Below are 19,069 nucleotides of genomic sequence, written 5' to 3'. Positions count from 1 at the left end.
GTCTATAACAGATGGTTTTATAAATAAGTGTAACATATTACTTGAAAATATTTACTTTCTGTTATATTACTTAATTATATTTTTCTACTCTCTTTAGCACTGTACTGTGAAATGAAGGCCTATTAAATAACATTTTATTTTTATTAATTATTTATTTAAATCAAATCGAGTTAGATTTTATCTTTTTATTAATTAATTTATTATTATTATATTTTACATATTTCCATGGACCCTCTTTTTATTTATTTATTTGTACATCTTTCCATTGTTGTCAGTTAGAAAGCCATGATCTATAACAATAACAAGCACCTAAATATCATGAATAAGACGCTTTTGCACTCATTAAGATCTGTCAAAGCATTTCCGTATTCAGTGGTTGTGTTTGGATGATGTGATATGTGTGCAATGGCTCTGTTCTTCTGCTTTTTTGGATGGTTAACAAACCAGAGTGTGTTATTTCTGCATGCTCTTCCTGAAAAACAAACCAGCGAAACAACCAGATGATAGTTTTGACTCAGATCTGTGGTTGTTAAAGAAATGCTTCACCCCGAAATGAAAGCTCTGACATTATTTACACATACTTTGACAGACCTTTCATGAACTCTTGCATATTGAATGCAATGGTGTATGGGTTTAAAAAAATTCAGCATAATGTTTAACAAGAATGCATCAGATTTCAGTGTTACTGTCAGATGAGTTTCTTTATTGTGTCTGTAATTCTTCTTGTTTGTGGAGTTTTGCAAAAGCTGAATAATAATTTACCAGTGACAGGGTCAACCTGACATTCCCATCCCATAAATGAGCATTCATTATGAGGACACCAACATCAGATGAGACTTGAAACAATGCAGTTTGCAAACTTTGCATGGCCGAATGTGTGTGTTCCTCTCTCAGTAAAAGTAAGTAACAGTCAGTAAGAGTCCATGTTTCTGTTGTGGTTATTTCTGTCCTGTAGCTGGCTGAGAGATGTCGGACAGCTCCAGTGACACAGAGTCGTCCTGTGGATGGACAGTCATTAGTAACGAGGTGATTCACCTTTTATTGCTCGGATCGTTACCCATCGGGTTTACTTTTAATCTCAGTGTAAATGCTTTCTGGGAGTTATTCTCTTACAATCCTCTGCTGGGTGAAGAACACATCTAGGTCATATTTTTCTCCTAAATCTAAAAATAGAAATTATAATCAATTATATTTTGCATAAAAAAAAACAAAGTAGGACCTTTTTTTTGTTGTTGCAATTTGGCATTATTTTTATGAAAAGAGCACATTTACATATTTTTTATTAATTGAAACTCATTAGATAATTTTTTAAATTATTTTTTTTATTTGGGTTGAATTATTTTTAAATATGATTGTGAGATTAACTCGAGATTAATAATTTAATGATTAAAAAATTGATAAAAATATACAAACCCCTAAATGATGTAAATTGTAACTTGATAAAAAAAAAAAAAAAATATATATATATATATATATATATATATATATATAGTAAATTATAAATTCTATACATTTATATGTAAATTATATTTTTTCATGTCAATGAAGCATGTTGTTTTTCACTTCACAGTTTTTTATACTGTTTCTTAAGCAAATACTTAGTCTTAAAAGCTTAACACTTTTAAAGTTTAGCCATAGTGATTGTGTGTGTGTGTGTGTGTGTGTGTTTTATAGGGTTCAGATATTGAAAATCTGGGGCCAGATAACGCCGGAGAGTGTGAGGATGAAGGGGTTGGCAATGCTCTGGATGTACCTGATGGTGAGGATGTTAAATTAATAAACACAAAACTATTGATGTTGTTTGGCTTGATGTAGAGTGAAGGGTTAATGTGTGGTTAATCACGCGTGTCATCAGCACACAAGAGGGAAAGGATGCATGTGTAAATCCAGGAGTGGTCAAATAAGTTTGAAATATTTGAGCTTGTGTTTTTCTTCAGCCAAGCGAGGTGAGGAGAGTTTGGGAGAGTCTTCACTAGACCTCACACTGAGAGAGGAGGCGGAGCCAGCCCGAGAGGTGCGATTAAACCTGAGAATGACCTCCTGTTGTGTGTTATTGTTCTGCAGAGAGGAGTTTTTCAGTAATCCGTCTTAAAGAAATGGCATTTGTGTTTTCTTGCAGGCGGCTGGAGAAGAACATGTGATCCTCTGCTCCTCCAGTGAGAACTCTGACATCATCACGCTGGTGGAGTCTCAGGAGGTGGAGATTGACACGTGGGAGGAGCCTGTTGCTAAGGAGACGGAGGAGGAAGCAGGAAGTGAGGAGCTCTATCTCGGAAGCTCGTCGAGCAGCCAGTACACGTTTAGAGAGTCGGAGACAAGTGAGTTAAAAAGATGTTTACATGCAAATGAATGTCTGAATTAGCAGTGGGATTTTCTTTAGGCTCAATTTTATGAATTAAAGAAGAGAATCATGTTGGAAGATGATTGGTGTTGAGTTTGATTTAAAGAAAGATAGCGACTGAGCATGCAAAACTAAGGCTGCATGATTAATTGAAATAAAACCCCAAATTACATTAAGACTTATGATAAAATCTAAATATATCACAGTTTTTAGTAAAAAAAAAAATCTGACAACTACACTTCCCATGATTCTCTTTGGTAGTGCAAGAAAGATCAAATATGCATCAATTGCACATTTCAAATGTACATAATTTGCTCTTCATTTTGTTGTACCAAGCGTCCTGTATTTGTCAATAAGTGGAATAGAAAAAAAGAAATTTGAAATTGCACAATTAATTTTTTTCTCCATTTAATATAATCAGTTGAATGCACGTTACATGGTAATTACGATTTACAGAGTTTCCGAAGTTGGAAAGAGTAGCTTTGAATGAATGGATGAATTCCCAAGTTGCTTGAAAAAGGGTGGTGCCGTGGTGGGAAAGTTTTAGAAGTTCTGAAACTCCCAATGTGTTGTTTGTCCCACCATGTTTTCCATTTTATGGATTCATCTCATAAATAAATTTTTAGGTCATATTTCAGAAATGAGATGTTAGTGTTAATATTTTGAATATCTGATGTCATTTGCTTCCAATTATTTTTAGCTGCAAAAAAAAAAATCTAATTTTGCTGCTTGATATTGCAAATTGGTATGTCTTACCATGCTATTTTAATGAATTATCTATCTTAATTATGAACAGACTGGTTTGTAGAGCAAACAGTTTTACGGTTTACTGCACGTTGTTATTCTTCCGGTTATTTCCCTTCAGCGGCTAATGAACCGGAAGTCTTACTCATTCACAGAAAACAGCTTACTTCCACATTTATAAAAAAGGTGGACAGAAGCTTATTTCCGTTACAGAATAATAATAAAAATAGGTACCGTATTTTCCGGACTATAAGTCGCACTTTTTTTCATAGTTTGGCTGGTCCTGCGACTTATAGTCAGGTGCGACTTATTTATCAAAATTAATTTGACATGAACCAAGAGAAATGAACCAAGAGAAAACATTACCGTCTCCAGCCGCCAGAGGGCGCTCTATGCTGCTCAGTTCTCCTGTAGTCTACCACTGAGCAGCATAGAGCACCCTCTCGTGGCTGTAGATGGTAATGTTTTCTCTCGGTTCTAAATAAATGCTGAACTTATAGTCCAGTGCGACTTATATATGTTTTTTTCCTCATCATGACGTATTTTTGGACTGATGCGACTTCTACTCAGGTGCAACTTATAGTCCGAAAAATACGGTAATTGTTATTCTTTTTTCTTTTTTTTTCTGTTTGTTTTTGCAATTATGATTTTAATTTTTTTTGTGAGATATTGCAAGATACAAACTCATAATTGTATGTAGATACAAATGTGCAATTCTGAGAAGAAAAGACTGAATTGTGAGTTATAAGCGAGAAAAAAAGTCCGGATTGTTTTTGCCATGGAAAAAAAAAATTCAGACTTTTTTCCTTGCAATTACGAATTGTTAGACGTTAACATTCGCAAACTTGTAATTCTAATGCTGTGTTCACACCAAACGCGAATAGAGCGTCTGGTGCGAATGATTTCAATGTTAAGTCAATGCAAAGGCGCGTTACGCGCGTCTGGAGGTCTCGCGGAGCGAATGAGGCATTTAGCGCGGCGCGGAAGACACGAATTCACCTCATTCGCACGTATAGTTCGCGCGAATGACGCGAATTGAGCGTCTGGCGCGATAGGTGCGTTACGCGCGAATTGTGCTTTTGTGCATTTATGTGTTTGACGCGAATTCGCGCCTGCCGCCCGAGTTGAAAAATTTGAACTTTGGCGTCAATTCGCACTGCGTTAACCAATCAGGAGCCTGCTCAGGAGTCACTCATTCAACATGGAGGAAATACTGATGTTGTCAGTGAGCAGTCAACCGGAGCTTTATGACACAAGTATCACACACAAGTTCATATTTCAGGAATAAAAAGGACCTAGCTTGGAAGAGTGTGTTGTAAATACACATTTAACTTATGAGTCACATACACGTTTATCGACCCGCGGCCTTCCCGCTGTTTTTTTACAACTATTTCCCCCCCTAATATAGCCTACAGCTACTTTTCGCTAACAAGATAATGTGTTTATTCCGAGGACGTGTGCAGGAAAAAGTGGAAAAGACCTGAGTGCTCGATCAACATCAGCCATCTTGCATACAGACAACCGCTAGCACTTGCCCCTCCCACAAGAAGCGGATTTTGCCTCGGGCGTGCGTCAATTTCGCTTCAAACTTTTGCTTTCTAAGCGCGTCTATTTCGCTCTAGATGCGCGAATGCATTCAAAATGTTCAAGCAGCAAACTAGACGTGGTAGACGCGAATTTGACGCTCTATTCACGTTTGGTGTGAACACAGCATAAGAAGAAAAGTCTGAACTGTGAGATATAAACTCACAATTGAGATAATAGTCAAGCTGATTTCCACCAAGGCATTTAAAATAGAAAAAAGGTAATTGACACTTTTTGATCTCACAATTCTCAGTGTATCTCTCACAATTATGATTTATATCTAAATTCTCAGAAAAATTGACAGTTTTCTTGCAATTTGTTCCTATCTCACAATTTTCAGAATGTCAGAATTGTGAGATAAAAAGTTGCAATTTACTTTTGTTCCTTTTTTAATATTTTTTTCCATGTCGAAAAATAAGCTTCCATGCATTTCTGAATAATTCGTAATAATGTAATGCTTAATTTTATTGCAAAATATAATTCTGTTTGATTTTGCGGTTGAATATGACCCACATGTTTTTATGAGTTTTCATGACATTCGCCCTTATTATAAGACACAAAGACATGTTAGTCTCTTTCCCGGAGCGGCAGCAGACTGGTGTTGGAGCAGATGGGGATTTTCCAGGACGCTGTGGGAATTCGGCAGCCATCTGCACAGCTCTCTCTCTCTCTCAGGTGCTGTGACATGAGACTGTGAGCGTGTTGTGATCAGCATGCTGATAAAGCTCTGAGGACCGTGAGCGTGTTTGTGAGTGATGTGGCAAAAATAGGTTGTGCCACATTAAACTGGCTGATGAAATGCCCAGCCAATGGCTGTGAGAGTAAATAACGTGTTAAGTGTGTGAAAAAGCCACATTAATGTGTTTGTTTGACCTACATTTCTGCATGCTGTCAAATGTGTCGTAAATCCAGACTGTGAACTAATTCGTTTTGGGTCATTCTGTCTCAACTCAGTTCAACTCCGTTGTTTACATGTCTGTAACACAAGAAGTTTTTTACATTTCAGCTCTTAACAATGTTTTCTTTGGGTATCTTAATTTTTAAGGCCCTATATGCTTTATTTGCAGAGATAGAGGGATTTCAATGAGGCTCCTTGAGTAAATTGTTAAATTGTATACATTTTCAGTGGACCAAATGTGGGTCACTTTGCATACGGCTGATACTTTACTTTTTTGTTTTAAAGGGGAATCTCTGAAGAACAAATCATGTTGAAACTAGAAATGTATCTTGTTTCTCTCTATCAAAACAGTTGTATACCTGTCGGCGTGCCAAAACTAAACATTTTTCCAAAGTTTGCGTGCGTTTAACTCGAGAAGTATTAAAGGTATCATAGTATCCTTTTAGATTTTAATTCTTAATAAATGTTTCTTTTGTAATTATAATTTTTAATGCCCTGAATAATTCAATTCCAGATATTTGGGGATGTCAATGTGACTCAGAAGTAAAAATTGTTAAATATGACCCATTTTCACATTTAGTTTTTGTCCAAACTAAACCGTTTTCTCTTGAAACCATATTGAGATCCCAGTATCTATGGAACTGAACCATATAGGGTCTGAAATATGAAGATACCAAATTAAAAGTGTGTTATTAATACTCTTAACTTAAAACCCAAAATCTTAAATAGCATTAAGATACTTCTTGAGTTACAAAAATGCAAACTCAAAAAGCACCTTTTTCATCACTGTTGGCATATAATGCAACAGAGGTTGCTAAAGTCAACAGATTTTATAAATAGATCGACCAATCTCTGTGGAAAAATAAAATAATTATGCTGCAGTCTTTTTAAAGTCATTTTTACCACCATGTAATTTGTGGATTTCATCACTATCTATGTTTGTCTTTCTTCTGAAAAATAAATAAATAAAATAACAAAATCAAAAGTTTGCGCTGGGGAACTTTCTGAATATTGGTTGATTTGACACAAAATGACCCTTAAGCTTAAATAAAAGTGATCAGATGCATAATTTTCACCTGCTGGACAATAAAACAGGTGAAAAAAAAAATCAGTGTTTGTAGGATCTTGGTTCCTTCAAGTGTGTTTCCAGCATGCTCAAGTCATTTCCTCCGTCTGTATGAAGTATTTCCAGTAGCTTCATAGAGAATACAGAGCAGACATTCACAGAGCGTTAGTCCTGCAGCTGTGTTTTTGGAGCAGTCATGTGCTGGTCTGGTCGATTAGCTCGTTACGCTAGTGTAAACAGCTCTGCATGTCAAATATGTGTATTGTGAGCATGTGTTTGCTGTGAGCAGAAGTAAGTTACAGGAAACATCTTTGCACACGATGTTCGTCAGAAAGTGAGTGTGTGTGTGTGTGTGTGTGTGTGTGTGTGCAGGTTTTGCTATTTGTTCTTCAAAATGTACCAAAAAAACCCTCACATAACCTTCACTGCAGGTCCTTTGCTGAGCCACTATAATGATCACTATAATCTATCTATTAACTTACTTTCATTATTTACTTATTGTTAATTATTTATCTCTATTTTAGTAATTTAATATTCATTTATTATATCTATCTACTTTAGTTTTTTATATATATATAAAAAAAAAAAAAAAAAAATATATATATATATATATTACTCTTAGTTTACTGTCTTACTTTAGTTTACTAGTTTATTGTTATTTGTGTATCCAGTCATGTACATATTGCTATTTAGTTTTATTTGCTCATTGCTATTTATTTACTAATTAGTTTATTTTTTGTATTTACTTATTTCTATGCATGTATTTATGTATTTGCTCTCTTATCGATTGCTATTTATTTATATGTTAACTTTTTTGCTGTGTATGTATTGCTATTTATTTACTTTTGGCAATTTATTTATTTATATTTTTTATTTACCGCTGTTTATTTATTTCACACTTCCCGGTGGTAATTATAATTAGCTTCATTTAAGAACAACAGACGTCAGTGGGACGTCAGCACCATGCATGTGTGTGTGTGTGTGTGAGTGATTGTATGTGTATGTGTATGTGTATGTGTGACTGTGTGTGTGTATTAATTCCTCTGGGCTGTGTGTGTTTTTATCTGTACTCAGTTTTCCCAGTGGATCAGCCTGTGCAGCGAGACGGTGGTAACAGCAGCAGTGAGGATGAGGAGGGTGAGGTGAAGGTCAGTCCTGTGGTGAGGAGACGCAGAGTGAGGAGGAGCACCGCTGGCTCAGAGCCTGGAGACCCTCAGGGGCCCCACAGGAGACAAGAGGAGGTGCTGCGTCTCAAAACAACTCATCATCCAGCATTCACTCAGTACAAACCAGATATAGCTCAGATAGGAGCACAATACAATTATGTTTATTTTACTTCAACATAATACTTTAGGTGTTTTAATTTGCAGCTGATAATGTTACTACATGACAGATATGAATTCATTATCATGCTTTCACTTGAAAAACAATCCTAGTAGGGTTGCACAATTGATCGAATTTCTAATCACGAGTACAATTACAAAAGCTTCGTAATCCTTCAAAACAGCGATTAATCGTTCAAAGTCCACTCATGTTGTTCTGCATGCTTACTTTTCTTTCTACATGTTATATTAAGGGTTCTCCAATTGGTTTGGTTTTGGTATATCATTATAATACTAGGGCTGTCACTTTTGTGAAAAAAATCATTTTTGATTTTTAAGACATGTGTTCATTGAATCGATTGTAAAATCGATTTTCCATGTCTAAAAAAAAAAAACGTTTCCTTTTTCAACGTCAAATAACGGACGAACGTAAAGAAACGAAAGTCAGCAATATTTCTTATTTATTGGCATGAATTTCGTGCAGAATAACAAACAGCAACAGGAATGCAACATTCTCGAAAAAGTATATATGCAGAGGGGATGGCTGCCATAACAAAAGAAAAACATCACTGCAGGCTTCAACCCGGCTGCATTTATGATTTAGGCAATTCAAAAATCTCCAAGATTATTTTAAATAATGATTCAATCCTTTTCAAACAACTGTTCAAAAAGAAAACGTGCTCCGACCGTCCCAGGGACATTCAGGTACAGCTGCGCGAGGTGGGGGTATTACTGCCAATTTTCCACCACAAAAGCCGGTCGCTCCCAGCTTGCTATGGTCCTTTTCATAACTCAGAATCTCCTGTAACTAGATGCGCGAATGAGGCGAATTCACGTCTACCGTGCCGCGAGACCTCCAGATGCGCGTAAACGCGTCTTTACATTGACTTAACATTGAAATCATTCGCGCCAGACACAGAGAGGTCGCTTTCGACGTCACTGGGTCTTAAAGGCGCGTAAAATTGCTGGTATTTTCTGTCTAGCTTTCGCAAGGCATACTGCACTTTCGGAATTCTTTATTTTCTTTTTCTGCTTGTTTGTGAGTTTTGTTACATCTGTATTTTTTAATTGTTTAATTATTTTAAAATGAATAGTGTACATATTTGGTTAAAATCGATTCCTTATTTTCATTTTCAAAACTTTTTTTGGTTGGTCCGATCGATTGTGCAATCGTTTTTCGAACTGAAAGTGACAGCCCTATATAATACCATGCATATTTTTACCTTTTTATTTAAAGAAGAAACCAATCCGATGTATAGTTGACATTTGAGACTTAATACTATAGAAGAGCATTCAAAGTTTTTCAGTTAAGTTTTCAGCTTGTTATTTTCATATAAAAGTATGGCATGCAGTTGCTTCAAACAAAGGTGTAAACATCAATCATTTAATCAGAATTAATTATTCCAATTACAGTTTCAAGGGAATAATCGACAACTATGATTCTTGTCATAATCATGCAGCCCTAAATCCTAGTATTAAAATGTTTTCTTTTTTTGTTGTTTTCTAATTTTAGATTTTAGTGTATCTTTAGTAGATTTTTTTTATTTTGTAATTATATATATATATATATATATATATATTGTTTTTTTTTATTATTATTTTTTTTTATTATTCTTATTTTAATACATTAAGTTAACTAAATGAAAATAAGAAATATTCCCCAGCCAACTTAATTTTATTTTATATATATATATATATATATATATATATATATATATATATATATATGTATATATATATATATATATATATATATATATATATATATATATATATATATATATATATATGTATATATATATATATATATATATATATATATATATATATATATATAGTTGTTTTAATACATCAAAACATTTAACTACATTTTATTTTTTATTTTATTTGAAATTACAAAATTTTTATTTATGGTTTATGTTTTTAATCATGGTTATTTATTGAAATGGCTGCACTGTTTTAAAGTAAATAGATAACATTTTTATTCAGATATAATAATGATACCAATAAATATAAATTAAAAATTAAAAATATTTTATTTAAAAAAAAAAACATAATTGGGCTGGAAACGATGGACATATTTGATGCAACACAACACTGATTTGTTTAAACCTATTCAAACTATTCAGCCAAGATTTTCTGAAATCATTCTGGCATGTTCCACATAAGCTCATTAATGTTAGTCAGCCCCAACATTAATCGTGCATGTGATGAAATGCTGCATGTGATTCTCCATCAGGCTGTTGAGGGGGTTGCAGCTCATCCGGAGGGCCATGCTGCTCGGCACGATCTGGGTCCCATCAGCGGCACACTGAACAAATGCATCCTGCTAGCACTGCTCATCGCCATCAGCATGGGCTTCGGACACTTCTACGGTGAGCAGAAACATCTTGTCTGTCTTATTCACATGCTCTTCTTACTAACCCTCAAAATGAACATTATTATTTTTTTTCTCTCTCTTTTTTTTTTTTTACAATGATCTTTTAAGAGATATAACCATTTAATAACTTTCTTGGATCATTATGGTATGTAGGTGTCAACTTTGCAAACACCTTTGATTAATTACCTGTTAAATCAAATTGATGTCAAAACTTTTGTAAAATAAATTTAGCCTTTTCCTCATATCTCACACACTTTTGGGACTGAATTAATGCATGAATTATTTTTTTTTCATCTGAAAGTGACAGATTATTGAAGTAAAATGAATTTATTTTAGTCAAAAACTTTTCAGAGTAACATTTATGTTGTTTTTGATTTTATTATTATTATTTTTTTATTAATATGTGGGGTTTTGTGCAACCATGAGTTAAATTCCATTAAATTCCATTCATTCTAATGGGTTAATACGGGTAATTCTCAGTTTATATGTTCTTATAAATTTCATACGGGGATATATTCAAATAAGATTTCTCATAAATATTGAAAAAAATATTTATGTATTTTACTTCATAGTTTTTTGTGTTTTGGTTCATATGTAATTTTTTAATTTAAATGCATTTCTTTTTATTTAAAAATGAATGGCAGTAAAAACATGGTAAAATTAAAAACTTAATGATAAGTTGCTTATCAGATACAGTATGGTTTTAGTAAAAAAATATTAAGTTAAGCAATGAGTCTTCGGGGGCCAATCAGATCTGGAATTCAAAAATCGTATAACCTACAGATTATAAATGAATTATAAGGGATTAAATGATCTAAAGTGGAATTTGAATTTGAGTGTGTGTGTGTGTGTGCACGTGTGTGTGTGTGTGCACGTGTGCGTGTGTGTGTGCACGTGTGCGTGTGTGTGTGTGTGTGTGTGTGTGTGCACGTGTGCGTGTGCGTGTGTGTGTCTGTGTGCACTCCAGGCACAGTCCAGATTCAGGAAAGGCAGAGGATCGTGGAAAAGAGTCGCATGACTGAGCTAGAAGCGCCGTGTAAGAGAGAGCTGGATGTTGTAAGTAAGGTCCATCAATCACAATCTGCTCACTGAAATGTACTGCTAGGAGAAAAGCTTTAACACTCAGATTCAAACACTCATTTTACACCAGAGAGGGATAATATGAGCATTCAACTAAAGCTTGAATCCAGTTTTCAGGTAATAGCTTTCTGTGTTTTCTGATTTCTCCTGTCATTCTCATTGGTGAACTTTCTTTCAGCTTTTATTGTCCTGTATGATAATTTCCTCTCAGATTCAGCTTTAGATGCTGAGATTCAGTGTCTTTTGTCTTACTTTTGTACTTGTTTTGTCATTTAAATCAGTGTTGGGCTTTTTTACATTCCCTGGCTCAGTCTGTTATTCCAAATGATTAATCTTTTATAACTCTTAACTAGTTTTATGTAGTTTTAGATGAGAAATGTATATGATTTTCTTTATTTCTGAAGCAGTTTATACTTTTAATCAAGGAAGAATGCATTAACTTGATTTAAAGCAGTAAGGACCTTTGTTATGAAAGTTATGAAAGTTTTCTTTTTCAAATAAATGCAGTTCTTTTGAACTTTCTGTTGGCTGCTGAAAATTCAGCTTTGCATCACAGCAATAAATTACATTTTACAATATATTCACATAGAAAACAGTCATTTTATATTTTAATAATATTTTACTATTTTACTGCACTTTTGATCAAATAAATGCAGCCTTTGTGAGCAGAAGAGACTTTAACAAACATTAAACATGTCTTACCGACTCTAGGCTTTGAAGAGTAGAGTAGTTTTTCCCGGGCGTCATTCTCACGTCAGTCTCCATACGTTTAGGAAGTGGTTGAGAATCTCAAGGAAGACCTAGAGGAAAAGCAAGACATGGTGATGTCCCTCATGAATGTCATGGATAAGATAACTAAAGAAAACCAGCATCTCAGAGTCAAACAGGAAGAGTTACAGGTAACCTGAATGCATTATTGTTTCCTCTCAAAATCTCAAAAAAATGTTTAGGGGGAGCAACGGAAACAAAATTCACCAGTTATTACTATCTGTCACTGTTGTTCTAGTATCATTGAGATAGTTAAGAATGGTTAAAGACATTTGTAGATCCAATTACTTAAAAACTGTAGACTGCTTTAAAAAAAAAAAACATCCTTCAGGAAGTGACATCATTTATCACAGGATTCCCAAACGGGTTCATGAATTAATTTATATATATATATATATATATATATAGTAGTATTTTGTGGAAAGCCAAGTTACTGAAATCCTATTCAAACTTATTATTATCCTTTTTCTTATTCTTCTGACCCAAAATTTTGCAACTCTAACTCCTCCTAGAGCTTTTAACTCTACAAACTCCAAACTCGGGTCAGACTTTTCAGACTGATTTGACTTTCAGTTTTCTTAAAACTACAGTGGCCCATTAGTGCACAAGCCAATTAAACCATTAAACTTACCATTCTATGTCTGTCTATCTATCTATCTGTCTGTCTGTCTGTCTGTCTGTCTGTCTGTCTGTCTGTCTGTCTGTCTGTCTGTCTGTCTGTCTGTCTGTCTGTCTATCTATCTATCTATCTATCTATCTATCTATCTATCTATCTATCTATCTATCTATCTATCTATCTATCTATCTATCTATCTATCTATCTATCTATCTATCTATCTATCTAACTTTCTGGTCAGGCTTTCTCAAGCCAACTTAAAGTTTGTCTCAACAAACTTTTTTTTCTAGTTAGACGATGATTTTATTTCAGTTAAGTTATTTTAGTACATCAAGCAAACGGGAAGTGTTGCTTTTTTGTTAGTTTAAATAAAATAAACATTAGTTTAAAAATGAAATATATAAAATAACCTTTCTCATTAAGAAAACAAATTTATAAAAACTATATAGACATGTAAAAAAGCAATATTTAATAACAATGACAAAAGCACGCAACAAAAATGCTAATTCAAAAGTACTAAAACAAATTCAAAATGTATATATATATATATATTATAATACTATCTCAATTATATTTAAAATAACACTGACTGAAGTAAAATATATTAATTAATTTTTTATGGTTTAATAACCCTGCTGGTTGTATCTACCTTATTTTTAATATAAGAGCAGGTGCAACGTGAATATGCGAGACTTCTAGTTATTGTACTTGTACACAAACAGTACGTTATGTTGCCTTATCGTGTTATTTTCATGATATGCTTTTAGTTATTTACCTAAAGTTAATGAATCGGAAGTCGGAAGCACATTAAAATGATAGCATAATTCCACGCTCTAACATAAAGTGAATACTTTAAAAATTCATGGGAAATGGCCACAGTAACTGTTCAGCTTACTGTTTGAAAATGCAGGCCCAAAGACAAGATTTATACATGCAACTGACGCAAACCAAAAGCCAAATGGAGTCTCGGCAGAAAGACCTGACCACGGAGAACCAGCATCTCAAAATCACTCTGGAGCGAGAAGAAGCGTCTCTTTCGGCCCTTCAGGAGGAGCTGAGGTCTCTGCGGGGACAGATACGAGAGTTAGAGGAGCGAGGAGCCGGGGCCGACTCCATCCTGTCCCAAAACCAGCGACTGAAGGGCCACTTACAGGAGGAGAAACAGAAAGCACGCAGCTTCATGAGCCAACAGGAAGCGCTGATGGCCGAAGCCCAGGAGCTACGGAAAGAGCTCGATAGGGAAAGGAAAGTGACAGACAAGCTGAAGGAGGAACTGGAGGAAATTAGGAAAGAGGAGGACATCGAGAGCAAGACAGATCCCGAGACCGAAGAACTGCAGGCGCGACTTCAGGAGCTCGGGAACAAGTTGAAGTTTGAGCAACATCGCTCCGATCTTTGGGAAAGACTGTACGTGGAATCGAAGGAGGAGAGAGCGAAGGGCGACCGGGACGTGAAGACCAAGATTCCCAAGAGCGGGATGCTGGGAAAAGTAAAGGAAACCTTTGACGCTGTGAAGAACTCCACTAAGGAGTTTGTGCACCATCACAAGGAGCAGATCAAGAAAGCCAAAGAGGCGGTGAAGGAAAACCTCCGGAAGTTTTCCGACTCCGTTAAATCGACGTTCAGACATTTTAAAGACTCTGCTTCGAATGTCTTCAGGCATCACAAGAGGTTTCACGACGCCAAACCCGAGCATTACACGTTCCAGCAGGAGCAAGGAAACAAGCGAGCCGAAGACTGGCAGCCGCAGAAACCTTTACATCCTCGCAAATCAACCAGCGACTCCGTTCACGCTGATCGCAACACGCGCAAACCCGGCGCTCAGAGAGACCACAGCACCATGGGACAGAAAATGCCGCCCAAAGGCTGTTCGGGAGTGTTCGACTGCGCCTATCAGGAATCCATGAGTCTGTTCAACAAAGCCATGGATCCCATCCGCGCCGACGAGTTTAACGAGCTCCTGCGAAGCTATTTGCAGAAAGAAGTGGTGCACTTCCACCACTGGAGGGAGCTGGAGAGCTTCATCGAGAATTTCTTCCATAACGGCGTCTTCATTCACGACCAGATGCTGTTTACGGACTTCGTGAGTGGCGTTGAGGATTACCTCGAGGAAATGGATGAATATCACAGCCTCAGCGACGATGTGTTCGAGGATCTGGATGACTACATATACCGCCACATATTCGGAGATACCTATTTAAAATACTTTGGGCCGAGGTAAGCTGTTTTGTGGTGTCAAAAAAATCTTATTTAGAGATCCAGCTAGTGCAGTGGTTTTCAACCTGTGGTCCGTGGCCCCCTAGAGGGTCGCGATGGTATTGCAGGTGGGCCGCCAATTATAATATTGTTAACATATATAAAAATGTCTAAGTCATAACATAATAACATCATTTCATATATATAATTAAATAACAAAAAAATAAATATTAAACTGTAACTTTGCTTCCACTATTCGAACTGGCTGATTGGTTTAAGAATAAACCACCAATTTTTTATTTTTGCTGCATATGCTACAGAACAACATATTCAAGCATGAATAAATGGCTGTCAACATGTTTCCTCCTGACTGCTTGCTCTGCTGACTGTCTATCCGCTGCTGAGCTCTGGCTGGATCAGGTTTTTTTTTATTTGCCATAAGTCCATACATTTTGTTACACCTTTACTATAGTGATTATTTTGACTTATGTCTGTTCTAGAGACGTTACAACTTTTTGAAGAAAAAATTTCAAAGAAATCGCGAGTTTTTTTTTTTTTTTTTTTTGTCCATATCGCACAGCCCTAGTTCATTCAATAAAAACAGTTAACAATCTAGCTTCTGAATACTAAGTAATTATGTGTTTGGTTGTGTGGGCCACAGGCTGAAAAAGGTTGGGAACCACTGAGCTAGTGGAATTATAATCTAACTCTGCATAATTTGCATATGATTTCATTTTATTTATGAGAACTTCATCCTTAATTAAGCTCCTCCCCTCATTTACTGTTGCCTGATTAATGTTTTTTATTTTTATTTTTTTAAATTAAAGACATTGTTAAATTATGCAGTGATGTGCTTTAAACGTTTCTTGAACTAGGGTTGCAAAAAAGGCGGAACATTTCAAGAAAGTTTGCAAAACGCTCCAGAAATTTTGGAAACTTTCCGAGATTTTTGTGTGTGTAAATTTCAGGAATTTTCTGAAACTTTTGGAAATTTCCCATCTCTTTGCAACACTATCTACAACACATTCCCTATGGCAACTTTAATAATTATCAATGATCTGAATCCACATGCAAATTAAATTAAGTAACACTACTTATTTACTTTTAGTGTTAATTTTAGTGTTTATTTTAGTGAGTTTTTATATAGTATTATTGTATTTATTAACATTTTGAATTAGCATTTATTTTTATATTTTCTGTTTCCATTTTAAGTAATTTTGTGCTTTTGTCATTTCTATTTGTTTCTATTTCATTTTTAAAATTCTAAAAAATATAATTTTATTTTTTACTTCTATTATTTTTTTTAAATATTGAGTCATTTTAATTCTTCAACTTAAAATGACTTTATTTTAGTTAGTTTCCAAAGCAACATCACAGCAAGCTATGTTTATAGGAATGATTTGTGTGTTTTAATCTTAAAATAAATAAATTAGCCTAAATTTATTTAAAAGAGAGGAAAAGAGGGAAACCCCCATGAACCTCACTGTCACAACCATAATATAGACATATATACAGACATATATACTTATATTTAAATGTAAAAGCTTGTCTGATAACCCTGTTGGTCTCTGTTGCTTCTCTGTCTGTAGGTCTGAAAAACAGTAGAGTCTGCATGTACACACGCATGAGTCAACCACGTATGAGGCTTTGTGGCAAACCCTAAACAATGTCCTGTTTGTAAATTTGCAGTCGACCCTTCAAAGGGCCGGGGTCAAAGGGCAAGGCGTGGCGTCACTGTCAGCGGCTACAGAGGAAGCAACATCAGCCCCGCCCTCGCCCTCAGAGAGCCAAGAAATGGAGCCAATCAGGACGCGACCCCAACCGACAGTTTGCAGAGGTCAAAATAGAGCTGGGTCCCATGCCCTTCGATCCCAAATATTAGAAGAAACATTTTAGTTCTTCTCAATATGGCTCCTAATTTGTTTCTTTTGTCCTGGAGAAGGTTCGAGAAAGCTTTGGTTTCTCCTTTTCAGTAATTTTTTTTGCACAGTGTAAATGTTCTAATGCTGGTTAAATGATTTTTAGCAGATTAGAATTAATTCTAGGTATTTTTAAGGCGTATTTATGTTTCCCGTTCTCTGAAGTTATGCAAAAAGAATTGGAAGTTAATATAAGAATGTTTAAATTATTTTGATTTGGATTACTTGCGCACACACACGCACACACACACACAATTTTAATTAATTATTCATGTTTCTAAACAAAAAACTTGATGTGTTTCATTTTGCTTAGGACCAAATAACCAATCAGAAAACATGATATTGAAATTATTTTCATCTCAAAAGTTCAGTAGATTTGAAAGAGTTGAAAACATTGCTCTTTGTTATAAAAATAACTTTGAAGTAATCTGGTTTGACGAGTTTCTGCCGTAGCGGTTTTATTTGAACATGTAAATCAGTAGAAGGTGTGATTTAAGATTTAGTTTCAATCCGCACTAGATAGTGCACTATTTTCCCCCTCTTTTTCTCAACTGTGTTGCTATCAGCTTAATTACATTCCTTGTTTGGAAACGTCTTTAATGTTATTGAACACAAATGCACTTAAACTGCTTAATGTTGCACTTAAAGTCTAGAATAAAAGTCTTTCACTGCTTCACTGAAGATTGTCCTCCTGCTTTGAGCTGAAAGAGACCTGGATCTTACAAAGCACTGGTGAACGTGAAATAAAAAAGACTAACAAAACAAAACTCTTTATTTAAGTTTGATATCAGTTGTACAGCTCCAAAAAATTCAACTTTATGTAATCTTCAGTTCAGATCTTATATAAGTGTAATTGTACAAACGTACACCTTTAGCTTAAGCTTCTCTTGTCAAATCTTGACTGATTTTTATAAAGTAAACATCAGAATAACTGCAGTAATATTTCCAGATGAACACTTACTGGACTGAAGCATCTTAAATTCACTTGATTCTCCATCAATCATGTTTTGGAAAAATCATTAAGTATCAAATCTGATCATCAGGCTTTTAAAATAACTTTTTGTATTGCACTGCATCATATATTTTGAAACTACAGAGCTTTGACTATAAAAGAGAGTGATACCTTCATATATAATACATTGTAATTAATTTTTAATGCATTAATTATGCACCTTATAATGCATTGTACGATCTCCATAACTAAAGTTATAATACATTACAATTCTTATCTATTCACTTTCACACCTTTAGAATGTATAATGCATTTGACAAACAACCAATTTCAGATTCAACAAAGGAATCTGCAGATATTAAAATGCATTTTAAATATTGCAATAGTTACAATTATTTATGACATAAACACCTTTATAATGCAGTATAGTGCACCACCTACGCAATTAAATATCTTCAGATACATTTTGGAGATCTAGAGTGATGAGTAATATTTTATTTTCTCACTATATCAGACTATATGATACACATGCAGATTATATTTTTAAAAATAGTTTTGTCAATAAACGGTTCCATTTCATAAAATATTTTTTTTTCGGACTACTTATTTTATATGTCAGGCTTTACAGAGTTAATGCACCATAGTATATGAAGTAGTTTAAAGAGTACTGTAGTTATTTTAGATGGTTGCCTTTAGAGCAGTTTGGAGTGACACGGCATGAGGAACAGCAGCTCAGGTGAGCTCTGAGAGTCGCTGACATCACACAGGTGCTGTAGGTCATGCATGATGTCCAGAGATCCACGCTGATGAATTAAACCTGTATATAATGCAGAAATCAGATTGAGAGCAGCAGGGCAGCAGTGGCAGGTTTTCCCCACTTGCAGCTTTGCTAAATACATGCCTGTCAATGCAAACACGAGAACACCTTCAGAAGGCTTTCAAAAACACACAAAAATGGCTAAATGTTCATGCACTCACTGCTAAATATCATACAGAATGGCAGCACTGGATAAACAAACCGGAACTCCTTGTGTGCAAGCAAACTGAAAAAAAAAAACATATTTAATGTTTTTTAAATGCTTGTCCAATGCTTTCTCTGTATACACTTCCAGTCAAAATGTTTGGAATCATTAAGACTTTAATGTTTTTTTTAAAGAAGACTCTTCTGCTCTTCTGTGATGTTTTTATTAGCTGTTCACATTT

General features: G+C 34.9%; 1 protein-coding gene across 5 annotated transcripts; it reads left to right on the top strand.

Moving 5' to 3' along the window:
* Positions 1-666: 666 nt before the first annotated feature.
* On the top strand, positions 667-17,590 carry LOC132156389 (cell cycle progression protein 1-like). Of its 5 annotated transcripts, none has more exons than XM_059565384.1 (11): positions 667-1,026; positions 1,675-1,759; positions 1,938-2,014; positions 2,120-2,318; positions 5,261-5,344; positions 7,708-7,874; positions 10,195-10,330; positions 11,303-11,400; positions 12,189-12,314; positions 13,710-15,016; positions 16,585-16,824. In XM_059565384.1, the coding sequence occupies exons 1-11, from the start codon at positions 967-969 to the stop codon at positions 16,598-16,600; spliced, it is 2,355 nt and encodes a 784-aa protein (XP_059421367.1). In that variant the 5' UTR covers positions 667-966; the 3' UTR covers positions 16,601-16,824. The 5 variants fall into 5 exon arrangements, with proteins under 5 accessions (XP_059421367.1, XP_059421364.1, XP_059421363.1 ...); XM_059565381.1 differs by having other exon boundaries at positions 669-1,026; positions 5,264-5,344; positions 16,685-17,590; XM_059565380.1 differs by having other exon boundaries at positions 669-1,026; positions 16,685-17,590.
* The last annotated feature ends 1,479 nt before the right edge of the window (positions 17,591-19,069 follow it).

This window comes from Carassius carassius, chromosome 13 (assembly GCF_963082965.1).
Source record: "Carassius carassius chromosome 13, fCarCar2.1, whole genome shotgun sequence".
Taxonomy (NCBI): Eukaryota; Metazoa; Chordata; class Actinopteri; order Cypriniformes; family Cyprinidae; genus Carassius; species Carassius carassius.
The sequence above is the reverse complement of the archived record's forward strand: the minus strand, read 5'-3'. Positions and strand labels throughout refer to the sequence as shown.

Bases quoted from the DNA above. Each gene is read 5' to 3' on its own strand.
- LOC132156389 (XM_059565380.1), top strand. From the start codon at position 967: ATGTCGGACAGCTCCAGTGACACAGAGTCGTCCTGTGGATGGACAGTC. The intron at 7,875-10,194 runs GTGCTGCGTCTC...ATTCTCCATCAG, and splicing joins CCCACAGGAGACAAGAGGAG to GCTGTTGAGGGGGTTGCAGC. The intron at 11,401-12,188 runs GTCCATCAATCA...CCATACGTTTAG, and splicing joins AGCTGGATGTTGTAAGTAAG to GAAGTGGTTGAGAATCTCAA.